Source organism: Hibiscus syriacus, unplaced genomic scaffold, assembly GCF_006381635.1.
Source record: "Hibiscus syriacus cultivar Baekdansim isolate YM2019G1 unplaced genomic scaffold, ASM638163v2 tig00110556_pilon, whole genome shotgun sequence".
NCBI lineage: Eukaryota > Viridiplantae > Streptophyta > Magnoliopsida > Malvales > Malvaceae > Hibiscus > Hibiscus syriacus.
In genome coordinates, this window is record NW_024062779.1 from 5,473,087 (window position 1) to 5,493,321 (window position 20,235).

Here is a 20,235-nt window from a genome sequence, read left to right on the forward strand (position 1 = left end):
TTCATAGTTAAAACACACCACGGATCACCATCCCCACCCCACTTCTCCTATAAAACCCTCATCGTTTGGTTTGAATGTGTGTGACAAATCAAATCTCAAAAATCAGCCTTTGCTATAGACAAAAGTTCAAGATTCGAAGATGTCAGGCAGAGGCAAGGGAGGGAAGGGACTGGGTAAGGGAGGAGCAAAGCGCCACCGTAAGGTCCTCCGCGATAACATCCAGGGTATCACGAAGCCAGCAATTCGGCGTTTGGCTCGTAGGGGAGGAGTCAAGCGTATCAGCGGTCTAATTTACGAGGAAACCCGTGGAGTTTTGAAGATCTTCTTGGAGAACGTGATCCGTGACGCGGTTACGTACACGGAACATGCGAGGAGGAAGACCGTGACTGCTATGGATGTTGTTTATGCATTGAAGAGGCAGGGCAGGACTTTGTATGGATTTGGTGGTTAGATGATTTAGGAATTAGGGTTTTCAGTAAATTGATATATATATATATATATATCAAGAATGTTTTAGCATAGGATTAGGGTTATTGGCTTGTATTTAGGTGATTTATGTTGGGATTATAATTTGGGTTATGTTGTCTCCTGTAGTCGTTTGTAATCCTTGTTATGAAATGCAGATCTATAAAGAAAATTGAGAGTTCATTTGACTTAAGCTTAGGATTAATTGCCTTCGTAGTTTGTGAAAAAAGATGCTGGATACCTCTATCCCGGCAATCCCCCCATTCCTATTCCAATACGATGCAGGATAAATTCTTCAAGCAATTGAAGAAATATCAAAATAGTTTAAGATACCGACTGAAACTATATTCCCTTAAGAACTGAACCTCAAAGCAATAATATTTACCGAGGATCATCATCTTCAAAAGAAAATTAACAACTAAAAATTGGACTGTACCAATGTGTTCTGTGAAACAATAAAAGAGAAAACAAAAGGGCCCCCCCCCCTCAAGTGCCCATAGTTCATAGATTATACGCAGCTTATCTCGTTTGTCGAATCGGTGTGTGAGATTCACCCGACTGATTTGGATAGAAAGTCATTCGAACCTAAGTTGAAAATATTTGAAGGATAGAAAGTCGTTCGAACCTAAATTGAAAATATTTAAAAATTTGGACGACCAAATTGATAAAATTATAGATATTGGTATAGTTTTATCAATTTGGTTACAATACATGATTTTTAACCTTATTGTTAAAAATTTGGTGAAAGATTGGTAAAACATCATCTCTACGCCTTCCCAAAACAAGCAAACAGATTGCAAACCGAGTGTCAAAAATGGCAGCATCTCTAGGTCAAAACTTGCTGCCAGTCAACCTTCAATATTTAGTGAATTTTTCTCGCACCTTAACAATTGTGCCGTAATGGCCTAGGAATTCATTGACCTAAAACAAAATTTGCCATACAAATCAACTTTTTTATTTACATTGATCCAATACAAGCTACAAGTTGCCGAGGAAGCAACCTGCAACTTGTTCCTGACGAACGTGACTGCCTCTTCCAGCACTAATTTCACTTTGACAGCCGCAACTGGTTCAACACTGCCTCCTCTTATCAATGCCCTGGAAGTTTTTACAGGCAGCTATGAACTAACTGATGGAAACATTGGTATCCAAGGGACCAAGGCATTAATTTACTTGCTATTTCTTATACTACGTACGTGAATTTTTTTAACTTTTGTCAACCCTTTTTTTTTTCTCCTTTTACAATATATTGTAGTGGAAGGATTGGTCTCACTGCAGAATGAATTTGATGTACTGGAAGACTGGGGTGGCGACCCTTGTCTTCCTTCAACCTATTCATGGGATTGGATCAATTGCACATCTGGTTCCACAGCCCGAGTAACAGCATTGTAAGTTTATAAGTAATTTTCAAGATCAAAATAACTCTCTGGGTTTTCCTTGAAAGCTTGATGATCATTCATCATTTGGTTTGTTTAATTGTTCTTCAGGTATCTCGGTAGCTTTGATTTATCTGGTTTTCTTCCTGATTTTAGCTCCACGACAAGCCTCGAGATAATGTAAGTTGTATATATATTTGGCTCCAACTTTATTACTTAATTAAATTCTGCTTCATCTAAATGTTCTTTGTTTTGATTATAGAGATTTTCATAATAACAGCCTCATCGGGTCTATCCCAGAATTTCTTGGCACCTTACCTAATCTAAAACAATTGTGAGTTTTCTTGACAATCTAATTATTTCAGATATTCCCTTTTCCAATTATCGTGATGCTTAACTGAAAATGTTCGTCCTTGTTCAGGAACGTGGCTGGTAATGGTTTTAGTGGGCCGATTCCTTCCTCGATATCAAATAAAAAAAAGGTTAAAATTAGTGCAAGTAAACCAAATTTATTTGTAAAATGTTCATACCAGAGACTGATTTGGGTTGGGAAATATAACCGAGAACGAGTAATTTCCCTATAACCAGATTAGTGAGAATGCAAAATAAAAGCGGAAAAATAATACCCGAAATTGATAACGGAGTTCAGCCAATTGTGCTTACGTCTCCAGACTGCTGCAGATCTTTTACTAAGAGAGAAAATTTACAGGTGTTTACAAAACACTCACTACTCACAAGAAAGCTCTCTAGTATTGGGAGAAAGAAATGATTTTTGGGATGATATTTAAGCTAAATGAGCTAGGGTATTTATAGTTGAAACTTAGAGACTAATCTTTGAAAATACCCTAAAGTCTAGTGACTAAAAATAATTAACCCTATACTAATTTTCAGCCAAAGTTAGGCAGCCCACCCTTTGAATTCCTTCAGCCGCCCATGTTGTTTACTTTCCAACTTTGAAAATCAAGCCAAACATTGTTGAAAATGCAGCCCCTCCTTTGTTGAAATTTCAGCCTCTTTCTTTGACTTTAACAATCTCCCACTTGAAGACTGATTTTAATCTGTCTTCACACCTCGATCAATGCAACATCATTTCTAGTCTTGTTATTCTAGCATGCCAACTGAAGCTGAACACAACTTCAGTTTGTCTGTGGTCACCGTCTTTGTCAACATGTCTGCCGGATTTTGAGCTCCACTGATCTTTTCAAGTTTCAAAATCCCATCTTCCAGAAGAGACCGGATAAAATGATATCGCAGTTGTATGTGCTTCGTTCTGGAATGAAAAGACGGATTCTTTGCTAGATGGTTAGCACTTTGACTGTCGCAATACAAGACATTGTTTTCTTGTTTCTTGCCTAACTCTTCCAAGAAACTTTGGAGCCAAACCATCTCCTTGTTGGCTTCCGTAACAGCGACATATTCTGCTTCAGTTGTGGATAGAGCAACTATCTTATGTATTTGAGAAACCCAACTCACTGCGGTTCCTCCTAGAGTATAGACATACCCTGTAGTGCTCCTTCTGATGTCAACATTTCCGGCTAAGTCAGCATCTACAAAGCCTGTCAGTATTGTATCTCCACCTTTGAAACAAAGTGCTTTGTTTGTAGTACCCTGCAGATATCTGAGGATCCATTTGACTGCTTCCCAGTGTACCTTGCCCGGATTATTCATGTACCTGCTAACAGCTCCCACTGCTTGAGCAATATCTGGTCTGATACAAACATGATATACATCAGACTTCCAATTGATGAGGCGTACGGCACCTTCACCATGTGTGCACGTTCTTCCTCTGTCTTTGGTGACTGTTCTTTGGAGAGTCTGAAATAAACACCTAAAGGTGTACTTACTGGTTTAGCACCTTGCATGTTGAACCTGGAGAGTACTTTGTTGATGTACTCAGCCTGTGATAATATCAAAGTCCCCGACTTTGTGTCTCTCTTGATCCTCATCCCAAGAATCTGCTTTGCAGCGCCCAGATCCTTCATAGCAAACTGCTTCGACAATTTTTGCTTCAAGTTTATAATCTCTTGCATGTCTGAGCCTGCAACGAGCATGTCATCAACGTACAATAATAAAATAATGAAGCTGTTGTCGAACCTCTTGATGTAGCAACAATGATCTGCTTGACATCTGGTAAAACCACTACTACTCATGAAGCTATCGAACTTCTTGTACCACTGTCTAGGTGCTTGTTTTAAACCATACAAGCTCTTCTTCAACCTGCATACCAGGTTTTTCCTGCCTGCTTCTATGAAGCCTTCTGGTTGCCTCATATAGATTTTTCCCTCTAAATCACCATGAAGGAAAGCTGTCTTTACATCTAACTGCTCAATATGTAAATTCTCTGCAACTACAATTTTCAACACCAATCTGATTGTGGACAGTTTTACGACTGTATAGAAAATTTCATTGTAGTCAATACCTTCTTTTTTGCTGAAAGCCTTTGACAACCAATCTTGCTTTGTAGCGTTTGCTCTCATCATGCTCTTCTTTGATCCTATAAATCCACTTGTTATGGAGTGCTTTCTTGCCTAGTGGTAATTCAGCTAATTCCCACGTCTGATTCGACATAAGCGAGTCCATCTCATCTTTCATGGAAGACTCCCAATTGACTGAATCCTCCACTTACATTGCTTCATCATAGCACTCTGGTTCACCATTGTCAGTCAGCAACAAATAGTGCAAAGAAGGAGAATATCGTTGGGTTGGTTTAGGAATTATAGAGGAGCGTCTTAGTTCCGGTGTGCCTGGTTCTTCTTGAACTGCTTCAGGACTGATCTGAACATCATTTCCAGAAATCTCCTCAAACTCAGCAAATTCCTTTGTTTCAGCTTTGGTATTGGAGCTGCTTGATTCTACAGTTGACCTGTCTTTATACATCACATTCTCATTGAAAATGACATCTCTGCTTCTAATGATCTTCCGATTTTCATAGTCCCAAAACCGGTAACCGAACTCATCACCCCCGTAACCAACAAAGGCACATTTGTTGGACTTAGCATCAAGTTTACTTCTTTCAGCAGAGTCTATGTGTACATAAGAAATAAAACCAAACACTCTTAAGTGTGAAAGGTTTATTTCTTTCTTGCTCCAAACTTCCTCTGGTATTCTGCCATCTAAAGGAACTGAGGGCCCACGGTTGATCAGGTAAGCTGCAGTGTTAATAGCTTCAGCCCATAGAAATTTGGGCAATCCGGCATGTATCCTCATGCTTCTGGAATGTGCATTAAGAGTTCTGTTCATGCGCTCTGCTACGCCATTCTGCTGCGGTGTTATGGGAACTATTGTCTCCATCTTGATCCCATTATTTGCGCAGAATCTCTGAATCTACTGTCTCTGTACTCTCCTCCATTTTCAGACCTCAACCGCTTGACTTTCAAACCAATCTCATTTTCCACCATGGCCTTCCATTTTCTGAAGGTATCAAATACTTCTGATTTCTTCTTCAGAAAATAAACCCACACCTTCCTTGTAAAATCATCGATGAAGGTGACATAATATAATGAGCCTGTAAGAGATGGAACTGGAGATGGTCCCCATACATCAGTATGAATCAACTTTAACCTTTCTGCCTTGGGTGTCTTGCCAATCTTTGCAAAACTGACTTTCTTTTGTTTGCCAAAGATGCAATCCTCACATAGTCCGGCATCTACATTCTTTAGATCCGGCAGCTTCCCTTTTGACAAAAGTGTCTTCATCCCTTTTTCACTCATATGGCCAAGCCTTTGGTGCCATAGGTTTGATTTTCCATCAGCATCTACTGCAGTAATGATATTCTCTAAGTTTGAGGTTACATAGAGAGTACCAATTTTCTTACCACGAGCAATGACGAGTGCTCCTTTGGTAATCTTCCATTCACAGTCTGAAAAAGTTGTGCTATATCCTTCTCCATCAAGCTGTCCAACAAAAATCAAATTTCTTTTGAGACCAGAAATATGTCTCACCTTTCAGCGTCCAGGTGGTCTGGTTTGGCAGCTTTAGTCGGATGTCTCCTTTTCCGACGATCTTCAATGTTTCATCATCAACTAGATGAACATTCCCAAAATCACCATTGACATAATTCTCCATGATTTCTTAGCATGGGGTGGAGTGAAAAGATGCCCCTGAATCCAAGATCCATGATTCAATCGGACTGTTGACGCTTAGAATCATGGCATCACCTGTCTCCTCTCTCACGTTGGCAGAATCCTGTGCGCCGGTATTTTTCTTCAGTGCTCGGCAATCTCTTTTAAAGTGACCCTTCTTGCCGCAGTTATAACAGGTAAAATCTTTCTTTCCCGTTATTGATTTTCCCCTTCTGGATTTTGATCTGCCACGATTTGAATTTCTTTCTGAAGTTCTCCCTCTAGACTCTGTGTGCAAGGCTGAGCAGGTTGATGCTTCACCCGATTCTCTTCGTCGAATTTCTTCACTCAATACCAGATCCCGAACATCGTCGAATTTTAATTTTCTATTTCTCGACGAGCTGCTGACTGCTGTAACAGTAGCATTCCAACTGTCTGGTAGAGATGATAAGAGAATTAAAGCTCGAACTTCATCATCGAATTCAATTTCCACTGAACTCAACTGGGTTGTGATTGTGTTGAGTTCATTCAGGTGTTGTGCCACCGATGCCCCTTCCGTCATCCGCAAATTGAATAATCACCTCATCAAATGAACTTTGTTTGAGGCTGAAGGCTTCTCATACATACTGGAGAGAGCCGTCATAAGACCCGCCGTGGTCTTTTCCTTTGCTATGTTGAAAGCAACATTGCGAGATAACGTCAGTTGGATAACTCCGAGGGCTTGTCTGTCAAGAAGAGCCCAGTCTTCATTTTTCATGCCCTCTGATTGTTTTCCTAAAGAAATGACCATCCAGCTCAGTTGGTAGAGCACAAGGTTCTAAACCTTGAGGTCGTGGGATCAAGTCCCACGGAGGGCATTTCATAATTTGGAGGTCTCCTACGGAAGCTGCTCTCAACCTGGTGTGGGGGCAGCCTACTATCTTACCTCCCCCTTACCCCATACATATGGGAAAAAAGGGACAGCCATTTTTTTTTTGATTGTTTTCCTAAGAGGGGTTGATATAGATTTTTCTGGTACAGAAAATCTTCGATCTGCATCTTCCAAAAGCCAAAGTCTGCACCATCGAACTTTTCAATTTTCACATTCCCTTCGTCTGCAGCCATTGCTCCCACTCGAATCTGGCTTCTTCAGATCGTTTTTGACAATTTGTGCGAACCACCGTGTATTATAACACCTCCGTCGATAAATTCGTATCGCCGACAAATTTTCACTATTCACGAAATTTACTATTCATGTGAATAGTAATGAATAGTAACCTCACAAAAATTGATAAAATTCACAACCAAAAGCTCTGATACCAGTTGTTGGGAAATATAACCGAGAACGAGTAATTTTTCTATAATCAGATTAGTGAGAATGCAAAATAAAAGCGGAAAAATAATACCCGAAATTGATAGAGTTCAACCAATTGTGCTTACGTCTCCGGACTGCTGCAGATCTTTTACTAAGAGAGAAAATTTACAGGTGTTTACAAAACACTCACTACTCACAAGAAAGCTCTCTAGTATTGGGAGAAAGAAATGATTTTTGGGATGATATTTAAGCTAAATGAGCTAGGGTATTTATAGTTGAAACTTAGGGACTAATCTTTGAAAATACCCTAAAGTCTAGTGACTAAAAATAATTAACCCTATACTAATTTTCAACCAAAGTTAGGCAGCCCACCCTTTTAATTCCTTCAGCCGCCCATGTTGTTTACTTTCCAACTTTGAAAATCAAGCCAAACATTGTTGAAAATGCAACCCCTCCTTTGTTGAAATTTCAGCCTCTTTCTTTGACTTTAACAATTTGCTTATCGAATGATTCACATTTCCCCCTCCCTTTCAGTGTTACAGAAAATCCAGGTTTGTGTGTGTCTGGTAAATCATGTAAAACAGCGAGTGGCGTACATGCATCGAGCAGCGGCAAGAAAAAGAGCAAGTTACCGGTAATCCTTGGTACCACAATCCAATTTTTGTACTTTTTTGGGTTATTGCCGGTGTCATCGCCGTGCTTCAACATAAGAGATAAACAGCAGCCATTGCAGCCGGTACTGCAGGAGTAGGAGGAGGAGCCAACAAGCCTTATGGGAAACCTCAAACAACTAACAATGATATGGTTAATGACTTCATGGTAAACGTCCAAGGACATCAAAACTCAGATCAAGACCCTGTTGACCAAAACAAACAACAAGAACATGGGGTTTGTTAATTACTAGATCACTATGATCATTTTTCTCTTTTGATAAACTAGATCACCATGATCTTGAACAGCTCAAGTTGTATGTCAAATTTCCTGACTGTGTTTTATAACAGTTGAGGTACAAAAATTATCCATGCTACAGTAGAGTATTACCGTTCAGAGTTATTATGGTTCTAAATCCAAATATCAATTCATTTATTTGTGTATTAAACTACTTGATTTTAATAACTTTAAGGGATATAGATTTTTGTGTTAACAAATCATCCTGGGTAATCAAACGACTTAAGTGGTTAAGGGATTTGTTGTTATCTTTAAAAGTCTTGGGTTTCGAATACTGCAAGATACGAGTGTTCATTGACAAAAAACTAAAAGACTTTGAATAGATACTACCTTGTAGTATTCACCCTAATTTATCGATATCTATGCATATTTTAATTATTTATATGATTACTTTTAATAATAGTAATGATTTTTAATTAAACTGTAAGTAATAATTAATTGGTATGATAATTATTAGAATGAATTTATTTGTCATTGTTACTGTAATTATAAACTATATTTTTTAACCTAATTAAAATTTTAAAACTTACAAACTCAAAAAATCTAAAATATAATTTCACAAAACAAGCGACGATGAAAAAACTGTTGGGGTTTATGTTCTATTCATTAGCAGCATTGTTCAATTTCATATTATAGAAGAGTTTTATATGATAGTATCTGTATCGTGCCTATTCACAGGAACAGGAAAGAACTTAAAACAAAGTCACAAACTCGTAAAATTTACTTGTACTATAACAAATATTTAATACACAGTAAAGCTCAAAATAAGAAAATAACTTCCTAGCTTCCAGATAAACTTTTGTTTTTGGGGTTTAACATTTTTCCTTTTGAGTATAATTTTCAGGCTAGTTAGAGAAGCATAAATAACAACAAAATTTTAATTCCACCTAAGACTAGGTTTGAGAGGAGCCCAAAACCAACGCTTTCAGCGCCGGCATTTGGCACTCCAGAAGCTCCCTTTTACTCGTAATTCTATCAGATGAACAGTCTTGCTCCTGACACAATCAAACAAGGGAATTAACATCCTTCTGAAAACAAAACAGGCGATGCTTGACATAATGAAGTACAATTTGAAAGTAGACTCGAAATGCACTGTCAAGATCTTTTAAACATCAAAAAAGCCTTGTTCCCTATAATCGGAAATTTTGTGCCTATTGCCAAAGTATGACACTTCGCTTAAAAATCAACATTGTAACAGTAAAACTGTATAACTTTACTTACATCACCAGTTGCAGCAGAAATAAGTGCTAAAAGTGTCACCGTTGCACTTTGGAAATCTGTCAAGATCTTGTATGCTGAATCATCCAATTTATCCTGAAATAAGAAACAAAAAAACATCACACGGCAATATTAAACTAGAGCACAATAAGGTTACAATACATGATTTATGCAACAATTTCACGCGTACAGCCTAAGCTAAACAGATCTAGGTGCTATTTTGTGTTCAATGCATATCTTAGAGATGAGGCGTTGTGTTTGCTGCTAGTCATACTGATATTTACATTATAAAACCTTCTAATTTCCCATCACCAGATACAAAAGACATTGGCTACTTTGGGTTCAATACAAAAGTTTGTGGAATGCTGAATCAACAATATCCCAACAAAAGTTTCAGATTTTATCACTACCCTTTGAATATCTAGGCTGTTTAAACCGACGGGGAAAAACATATTTGAAAACGAAAATGGACATAAATATTGCAAGATAATGTTGTTAAACGTTTCAAGAAAAATAAAGTGAAAAGAATACGTGTGGAAAGGAGAGCTTTATGGCACCATACCTTCAATCGAGTTACAGTAACGGAGATGGCCCTTCCTGGGGCTTGAAGTGCTCTATTGTGAACCTATGAATAGCATCCATATTTGAATTTAGCAAAAGAACGTTAAAATGATGATTAGACGTTCAGATATAGGTAATCCACAATTGGGTGTTTTATCTACTGACTTGTATGTAAAGTAGGGAAACAACTTTCGGCAGAAGTGAAACTGGATCCGTTTCAGCAGAAACTTGAGAAGTCAAATCCTAAAAACAACAAACATCACGTGAGAAGCTCCATCATAAAACATTTAAGCTTTCTACTAACTACTACATCCAACATCTCACAACCTTGACAATAATATACCATTCCTCAAACTACTACGGGAAGACTAGAACAAACAAACATATTTAAAGATTGATCATGCTTTGAGCTAGCAGATAAGCCACTGAAACCAAGTGTAATCTTGAATTTTGATAGCAACGTAAGATGATTATGTACAAGCATGCCTTGACATGCCACCACAGGCCCAGCCTTGATAAAATATTGCCGCAAAGCTTTAATAGAATAAAGGTCTTGCAACCTTATGGATACAGTGTGTGCTTTACAAATCAATATAATCAAGTAAAGACTACCTGCGGTATGAATGCAAAAGAGTCCTTTCCAATTTTTTGTCAAGCTTTTCAGGAGTAACCCACTGCAAAAAATTGAACATAGAATATTAACTTATTAAGTATACATGGCCAACGTAATTACCAACTTTTGGTAAAAAGGAAAAACCCAAAGCCCACAAAATATGCCACGAAAAGCTTAACAGAAAGGACATAACCTCTCCTCAGCCAGGTCTCGCAATGCAATCATGAATGCCTCCACCCGCTGATGGATACAAAATCCAAAGTTACAATTCATGGAAATAAAACTTATATAAATATAATAGGCAATACATGGAGAGTACCTGCTCTCCTTAACAAAAATAGAGATGACTAAGTTAAGAGAAACAAGAACACAATGTTTTTGTAGTGATTATCATCAGAAATAGGTTCTTATCAAAAAAAAAAAAAATCATCAGAAATAGGCAAGTCCAAATAATTCATGTTTTAAAAAGCAATAACTGACCTTCCCTTCCAAAGCTTCAACAACTGCCAAGGCCATTTTTGACTGATTTTCTGGAAGACTCTTAGCCTGAACCAGCAAAAGGCAGTGTATCAAAACTAATGACCACACAGCTTTATCCATGCCAGAAATTTAAATGGGTTATGAATCATTTCATACTATAGCAGTTCTTTCACCAGGGCTAAGGGAAATGCTTTCTGAATTTTGACAATCTTCAACTTGAGTCCCATTTTTTAATTTGTTGTGTATGTCCTATATCGGATGAATAGCAAACCATCAGACATACATCCACATCATCAGAATAGGAGCATAGGAAGTAAATTGAAACAAGTGGTACATAAGTCCTACCAGGTTATGGAAAAGCATATCAGCTATTGAAGTGGCAATAGTTCTAAGCAAGTGCCTGTGCAAAGTAACCTATCAAACAAAACAAACCATCATAAGCCATTTCATCACTGAAAGCAATCTCTTTGAAATAAACATCGTAGGAAGAACTTACAGAAGTTGATTGTCATCTTCAAACAAATCTAATGCCTTCTCGTAAAGCTGCATGTTTAAGAAAGACTGCAAGAAGACAAGATCCGTAAGGAGAGAAGAATATTAGTTAACATAAAGTGCAGAATATGGAAATCAACAACATTCCAAGAGAAATGGGTACATAATACTAGATAAAAGAACCAAACTCTAAGCAAAAGCAATTGTGATGTTTCCATGCCAACCTCATCAAGTTTCCTTTGCACATTATCGAGCAAATGTTTCATTTTCTCCACATTTTCTGTGAACAACGCCTTTCTTCTCTCCTTCCAATAATTTATTAGCTTAGGTCTTAAATAGTCAGCCAAATATTTAAGAATTGTTTGAGGATCATCAACACCTGATAAATAGACCATCAAATACATCACAAGTCCCATAAAAAAACTAATTTGCTAATTGATGGATAACAACATCTTACAGACCTTGTTCTTCGAAATCAGGAAGCAGAGCAGCAAGCTTTTGCATTAACCATTCTTGTGAAGGCACATTTTCCTCCTGCGCTTTAATCGAGTCCTTCTTAGCTACTTTTCTTGAATCCGCAACTTGAGAGGAAGTTGCATCCTTGCCTTTCTTCTGGTTTTTCTTAGATTTGGTGGGTATGTAATCCTCGTTGTCTGAATCACCTTCAGTTGACAATGTTTTTGTCCCAGAGGATTTCCCTTTTTTTCTTTGATCCTTTCTCAGAACCACGTTTTCTGTTCCCACTCTCAATAACAGTATCAGTTGGCTCTGAAGACTTGCTTACATCATGTTCACTTTTAGCTTCCTTAACCATATGCAAATCATCACCCAGCACAACAGTGGAAGACCCTGCATGGATAAGGGATCCCATCTCTTTCTCTACACGATCATAGACATCCTAAACGACAAAGACAGAAGTTGCATGCACGTAATTTTATGAGAATCAAATAGGGCATAATATAAATGCATACTTTCTTCAATTAGTGTATCCAAACCTATAATTTACTGCAAATTAGTGCAAGGGGATATAAGGAATGTTAGACATAGCCGCATAGGGTGTTGGGTGATAAATCTGGCAAAGAAAGGTTAGCCAGAAAAGGGGGGCAAATAAAAATTTAAACTCCAAAAATTGCAAAGTTAGATATTTTAAGAAGTTAAGCCTGAAGGCTAAATAAGCAAACATGTCAGCATCCTATTAATCATGGACCCTTGGAGAAAGAATTTTATACAGATATACCATGTTAAATTTGAAGAGAGACAAATTCTCTACCATCAGATTCCAATGATAAACTAGTTTTTCTTCCTCCTCAAATTTGCCACAAATCAGCGGGACTGCAATTAAGATTTGACTGTCATGTGAGATGCCATAGCTAAAACTATTACTAACCAAAACGTCTGATTCCTCATCACCTTTCATTTTGCGTCAATTTGACTGATTATGCCGATCCCACTTAAAAACTTCATGTCAGAATAAATGTTGGGGATGTAAGGAATGTTGGGCTTAGGGTGTTGAGACACAGGAACAATTTGATATTAGTCAAGAAAAGTGTTACTAAAGGCTGGTTTCTTAACTAATCTGAAACACCTAATAGAAATCATCTCTAAAGTCCTACCTTCACAAAGTTGCTGCTAAATAAATAGGAATCCCCTACGATGAGTGCTTATTAGCCTGAAAAGAAAACATGAAATAAATCAATGTAATACAAATATAATAAGATCAAATACCAGAAGGGACAATAACAAGTTACCTTGTGTGCTGACTGAACAGAAGGGCAAAGGGACAAAATCTTAGATGCATCTTGGGCTCCAAAGGATGCGGGCAATAGAGAAACAGAATCAAGCCTGCAGTGTTTAGTCCAATTAGACCAGAGATAACCAAATCAAAAAGAAAAATGACCTTGACCCGCATAATGCAATAAGATCACGTTGAAAAACTTCACAAACATTTTTCGCAAATCTAAATGGCATCCTCAGATGTAAATTCCTCAATATTTATGAACAATTAATCTTCAAAAGAACCATCTCGGGCTAAAAGGTTAAGTTAAATACCGTGAACTGAAAATTAAATGGTCACAAATTACAAAGACTTATTTGTAATTCTTACCAGCTACCACGTTCAATTGCATCCTCAATAGCAGAATCCAGCATCTCAATCATAGAGGGGTGAACAAATGCTGTAACTAGTGGTATGCCTTCAGGAAATCTGGGCTAAATTGGAGAATACAACCAAGATTTTAATTAAATAAAAACCATAGTATATCATCCAGTTTGGCAGGATAACCACACAATATGTTTATTGTGTTAATAGTTCAAGGCAATAAATTACCTGCAGGTACTGAATGGATTGGGAAATTCCAAGCTTCTGCATAGAGTCATAGCTGATAAAAGAGTTCTGTAAGCAAAAGAGACAAATGAGGAATATGACACAGTGATGTTTCTCTAACATGCAAAGAGAAGATAATTTGTGATTATATCAGAATACTCATAATATGGTAACCAAAGATTATGTGCAGTTACACTTATAATCTGGAACTGTTAATGAAACTTTTTTAAACTTGGAATGCTTTCAAATGCTTGCGATATGACATTAGTAGATTGATTTTATGCAAAAGTGCAATAGACAGCCAAGGCCTCAGCATTTGTTTAACCACAACCTTCTTGGATACAACCGTATAAATATATGCATTACAAAAATAACAGACTTCAGGGGTAGAGGGACAGAATAAATATGTAGAATCAGAACCATCACAAAAATACATAAACCAACAATTTTGCGAGACTTGTCATCTGAGATGCATGCAATTCCTCTGTACAGGCGTCTATATCAAATCAGATTACAAAAAAAATCCAGAGAATGAGGCAACAGACCTGTGAGTAGAAAGAATCAACACACTCCTTTTGGGCAATAGCAAAAACCTGTTGCATGATCACTCTAAACTATTAAAAACTTGAAGAAAAAAAATCACACTTAACTTAGATTTCTTCAAAAGATAAACTTGTAGACTCCTCAGATTCCCCTATTTCTATCCCTGGTGTGTTTTCAGAGTTTACCAGGATGAAACAAAAAAACTGAAGCAGTTTTACATATTGACAACTAGCACTACATGGGCAAGGGAAAAAATCATTATGAAGTAATTTTCTTGCAGTTTAAATCATTGAATTCTTCCATTTAAACTGGTACCTTGAGAAAACTGCAAAGAGGCTCTTCCTTATTAATAAAAGTGAGGTTAAAAAGGTCACTCGGCTTGCAACTGATTTTGGTTTTTTCAAAAACAAATCACAACTAGGCTAGAAAGTAGCATCGTTGCGAAATGTGAAAGGCATTAGAATTTTTATTCTATGATGTAAGTCAATACAAACATCAAATGAAAAGATCGTGTTACATACAGTTGGAGTCCAATGAATTCCTGCACGAAGTGTTCCAAGAACCTCGACTTCCTTAATCAGTCCATTGAAAAGGGATTGGAAGGATGAGCCTTCAAGCTATACCGGTGGCTCCTTCCATTTCTTGCAAAAGCTGCTGCAAAGTGCTCCACAATACAGACAAATTTGTTGGTACTGTGATGCCCCTGGATGCACCACGAACCATGGCACTGACACGAGCTATATATGCAGGTGTATACAATTGCCCACCTTCAAGTCTACCTTTCACCTAGAAAACCAAGCAGAAATACAACCAATAAAAATTTCAAAATAAGTTCTCCCTCCATTTTCTCTCAGCCAAAAAAGTAATTTCCAGGAAAACATGGTACCAAAGTCCCGAGTCGAGGTTCCAAGACAGACCCCACCAACTCAGAGCCAACATGTAACTGTGCAGCCAGTTCAGCTAAAGCAATTTGACTGCATTCCTGCAGTCTCTCGTTGATTTCTTCAGCCACGGTATCCCAATAAGATTGTGATATAATTTCTCCTTGAATCAACATGAGCTCCCGATCCTCGGAAACGACATGCTGAGCTTGCTTCTCAATGTGATATAAATCCACCCCAGTAATATCCGCAAGATCAATCAATGAAAGACGTCCTAATTTCTTCACCTCCCCAGAAATTTCATGCCTTAATTGCTCCTGATACAAACAGATCATCACAATCATGAAATTCAAAGTAAACTGCTTGTAATGAATCAAATATACAATACTTAACAACAAAATGTTATTCGAAATTTATACAGGAATCACGTGTACTTTCTAACATATAGATGAGAATCAAACGTATTGTTGTGTTACGTATCTAAAAAATGCATGTGTGTTTTTTATTGTTGTGTTACGTATTTTCCCTCTAACCAGACATGAGAGATAGAGAGCGTATTACGGGAGTGATATATTCTTTGCCGGAAACAGTATGGAGAAGCTCGAAATCAATAATACGAAGCTCGTGGAGCTTTTGGACCAATTCAACGACGTTCCGTTCGGATAACCGGATGCTCGATTTCGCCTGCTGTGCAAACTCGAATTGCCTCAGCAGTTCCAGCAATTCATCGTCCATCTGTCTTTCCTATTCTGAGTTCCACTCAACTGAAGAAGATCGGCCTTTTTTTAGGGTTTTATTGTGATAATTTTACAAAAATCTTACAGATCTGAAACTGAAACTGAAGAGTTAACGAGGAGATCTTGTTTTGTTGTTCACCTGAATCTTTTGGGCCTATAAAGCCGTAAAACAAGACCTTCCTTGACCTCATCTGCTTCATTTGGGCTTTGAATGAAGGCCTATTTTTTAGTCTCTCACAAAAATGCTTAAAAAGTTCTTACGTCGTATAGCATTTTGCTTATATGTATATATATATATTCTATTTATTTTATATGTGAAACTTTGATTTTAATTTAATTACACTTTTAAAATAAAATAAACTCATTTGTTTATTTTTATATTAAATAAATATAATTTCTCGTACATGCAACCGGTAGAAATAAGAATACAGATCTTAATAAGCATGCAAGTTGGACAACTGTTTCAAATGACAGGCAAGTTGGAATAAAAAAACATTCAGCCCCAGCAGAAGAAAATCCCCTCAATAGAATCAACAACTCTTCCAAATTTATAGTTATTATCTTGTTTTCCCTGACAGGGTGCTATTGAATAAGCATCGATACAACATAGTCTGTAAATTCGTCAAAAGCAGTTAAAATATTCTAGTTACATCAAATTTTATGAACTGAACGTCGTTGCTCTGAAATCATTATATTAAGCAAACTTAAGATGGAAATATATAGAAGAGAGCAGCAGCTGGGAGCTAGCCTAGCCTCAGATGTTCTTCGAGGCTTCAACCATCAGCTTATAGAGTACAAATCCGCCTTGATGGCAGCCAGGCATTTTAGATGTCATCTGCTCAACTTCAATCTGATCAACACAAAGGAGTAACATGTTTCAAAATTGCATATTCCACTTTTACTTGCAGAAAAAAGGGGTTTTACTCGATAGCACAGCCACAAGCAGGAAGGAAAGATATGGGGGTAGAGATAAGACTTGACAATTCTTGTATTCATGTTTGTATAATCGTGTCACATTCTTGTTAACTTTTTGTGTTGTGTTGTTCTTAATGTTGATTTTTAGTTATTCTTCCTGTTCATGTCAACTGTGTCTCTAAAATTCTGGTGGTCTACGCACAGGGGAAGAAGTACTCCAATCAATTTATAGTACTACCATGATTGAAGTTGAATATGCTACAGTCATTGGTGAAGGTTTCACTCAACGTCATTGCAAGAGAACTAACTAATGAAAACATCAACAAAAAGTGCCGCGGACAACGCATTGGCAAGGCTTTGACTGGAAGTTTTCTTAATAACAATAACTAAAACCAGAAATTGCGCAAACAAGAATCAAAATTATTTCATTTTTAAAAGACAAGAAGAGAAGAGAAACACCTACCATTGAGACTGTATAAAGTTGAGTTGATTCATAGCCATCTTGTGCCTTGGAATATAGTTGACGAATTTCTTTTGAATCAAGACTGCATTTAATGAAGAAAAATATAGCTGGTCTAACATTCAAAACCCTCCTTGAACAGATAATAATTATCAAAATATTCCTCAAATGATAATAATTACAACTGGACAACAAAATCAATTATCAGGGATGCAATCAGGACCAGCAATAAGGTTTCCTTGAACAGAAAAAAGCTATTAATTCAATCAAGAAACTGATATGTAAGCTATGTGGAAATAAAAAGTCTTCGACTATCTCAAGATGTATTGTGATGGGATTTTTGGGGGAAATGTCACTATTGTCTATGTTATGTGGATTCCAGATTACCATTGACAATTCTCATTTGTGGTATAAATTAAAATCGAAAATTTAAAACCTGTGCAATACACATTCTCGTATCCAACATTCACCTCGGATCCAGGTACTGCAGATTACAATTGACAAACTAACACAACAATAAGGAGGAGCTATTTGGAAGAGATGATTCCAGATACTTTGACACTTCAAACTAACCACAATTCAAAACCATGAACAAAAAGAAGAATTACCATCAATAAAGTGGTCCTCACTTACCAGGGATGTCGTTGGTACTCCAACTTCCTCAACAACTTCACGAATAATGCTTTCAAACATCTCTTGAGAAACCTTTTCGTTGACAAGCTCAGAATCTTTTGAGTCTTTGCTGAATTTGTGGGTTTCTATGCCAACTTCTTGAGGCTGTTAAAGCAAAGTATAAAAATACCTATGAATGCAGATAAACACGGTGGTTTAAATTTGTCTGCAAAAGCAAATAAGGTTCTTGCAATCGAAAAGTAAGAAGATCTATCGTTTACCATTCAACATGTATTACCTCAGGGTGGCCCCCTGGGAAAACAAAATTGCCCAGGAAATTCACCAACATTATTACTCCTTTGCAGCACCACTATTAACTTGTCAGATGTCTCCAGGATTGCACCATTTCCAAGAGAGCTTGACGTGTGTTGACACTGTGTCGGGTCATCTGCAGAAAAGTAAAGCTAATGGTCAAGAGATGCAGAATCTCGCATGTATAAACATTAAACAAGTTTGCAACTGTGTTTGTAAGATCAAAGTTCAAACTTCAGCCAAGTGCTGTAAAGGGCGCTATATGAACTCTGTGAATGTGCTACAATTATTATATTGTTTTAAGCATAAAGGAGGTAAATAAAAGCGTTTATAGCTATAGAATATACAAATTTGTGTTAACTGCTAACAAGGAGAAAGAATCTCGTCTGCAGTGAATACTGTGAATTTGTATTGACAAACCTTCTGATGCAACCAAGAATTTTTCCCACGAAGGGTTCAAGTTTGTCCCTACAAAAGTTCTGGTAACAAGTAGAGGTGATGAATCATTATCATATCAAAAGAACATCAATAAGATATGATAAAGTAAAAGCTTTCGTGACGCATGCCAAGATTTTCATAACAGACATACATTACATCCGCAACCACGTTAAATGAGACGCAAATGAAAACGCTACCAGGATCGAAATTTAAATGCATGCGTAAAGAAATAGAGTTAAAGAGAGACCTATAATCTGTCAATCCAAGGTGGAGGGGCATACAAAAGACTCTTGCTTTGATCCGTCTCCACTCTTATGACTATATCCTACCTACTGGAAAAAAAATTATCAACAGTACCAACAATAATGAAAACTAATTTTAATGAATATCAAAATGAAATAACTTCTTGAATGTGTTTAAGCTTGACCATCTTGGTTCTTGAACGTCACTGCAAAAATGGGTCAAATTTTCTTTCCCTGCATCTCAAAAGAGTGCCCCTAAAAGCTTACGTAGGGTGGGAAACACGAAGATAAGAGATAAACAATATTAGATAATAGCATACCCTAAACCTTTTGCCATTGAATAAAGATCCATTTTTCTGAACCCTCTGGCCCCATATCTAAGCAAAACAAAGAACTTATAAAAGGAAAAAGGACAAAATTGAAGAACTTGACTTTCAAAAACATCAAGACTTTAAGTTCACCTCAGAAATGGAATTCTCAAAATTCGTATCTGAGAGAGGAATTCTATCGTAAGATTCATCGAAAAGTACGGACAGTTTCATCCAGCAAGACAAACAAATGAAAGAACAATAAGTGAAACATTAAAGTAAATGCAAAAGGGAATGAATCAGGTAAGTTAAAACCTGTGGCTAAGACAGACGAAAAGGGCATGTGAATAGAAGCTTGTACCCAAGAGAAGAACCCGCCTCACCCACTTCCTTCTCCATCCTTTAGAGAACCTTTTATGAAAAAATTCACGACTTCACTAAATTTCAATCTTTTTATCACCAACAATCTAATCGATCGATTATAGTCTGAGATACGTATCAATTTCATCGTACCAAAATTTATTGGCTCATATTTTTTAGAGTAAAATATAAAGGTGGTCATTTATGATTTAATTTTATAAATATAAGGTCACTTAATTCAAAAAATATATAATGAATATATTTGATAAATAACTTATTGTTGATAGTTGATTTTGGTAATTAATTCGATCAACTGATTTAATTAGTTGATTTGATTAATTGTTTATATAAAAGTGTTTGGTAAAATTTAGCTGATATTTGATATGGGTAAAATGATAAATAAGGGTTTCATATATTTAGTTGTTAAATACATGTATGTTTTATAATATTTTAGTCTTTATTGTGGTGAAATTATTCGAATAAATTACTTTTGACAATAAATTAAAAATTCTTTAAAAAATTAGTTAATATTTTTTAAAATTTTGAATATGTTTTTTAAATTTAATATTTACAAATATTAACCTTGTGAGATTAAT

At 36.8% G+C, this 20,235-nt stretch overlaps 1 protein-coding gene, 1 long non-coding RNA gene and 2 pseudogenes across 2 annotated transcripts; 2 read left to right on the plus strand and 2 right to left on the minus strand.

Moving 5' to 3' along the window:
• The first annotated feature begins 80 nt into the window (after positions 1 to 80).
• LOC120131574 (histone H4) lies at positions 81 to 557 on the plus strand. The gene is made up of 2 exons (XM_039148531.1): positions 81 to 483; positions 521 to 557. The coding sequence occupies exon 1, from the start codon at positions 140 to 142 to the stop codon at positions 449 to 451; it is 312 nt and encodes a 103-aa protein (XP_039004462.1). The 5' UTR covers positions 81 to 139; the 3' UTR covers positions 452 to 483; positions 521 to 557.
• Positions 558 to 1,487: 930 nt separating this feature from the next.
• On the plus strand, positions 1,488 to 2,021 carry LOC120131623. The gene is made up of 3 exons (XR_005516934.1): positions 1,488 to 1,609; positions 1,721 to 1,853; positions 1,953 to 2,021. It is a non-coding gene; the product is annotated as an uncharacterized LOC120131623 (long non-coding RNA).
• A 6,911-nt stretch (positions 2,022 to 8,932) lies between these two features.
• Positions 8,933 to 16,085, minus strand: LOC120131898 (annotated as a pseudogene).
• A 399-nt stretch (positions 16,086 to 16,484) lies between these two features.
• Positions 16,485 to 19,513, minus strand: LOC120131547 (annotated as a pseudogene).
• Positions 19,514 to 20,235: the final 722 nt, after the last annotated feature.

Bases quoted from the DNA above. Each gene is read 5' to 3' on its own strand.
- LOC120131574 (XM_039148531.1), top strand. From the start codon at position 140: ATGTCAGGCAGAGGCAAGGGAGGGAAGGGACTGGGTAAGGGAGGAGCA.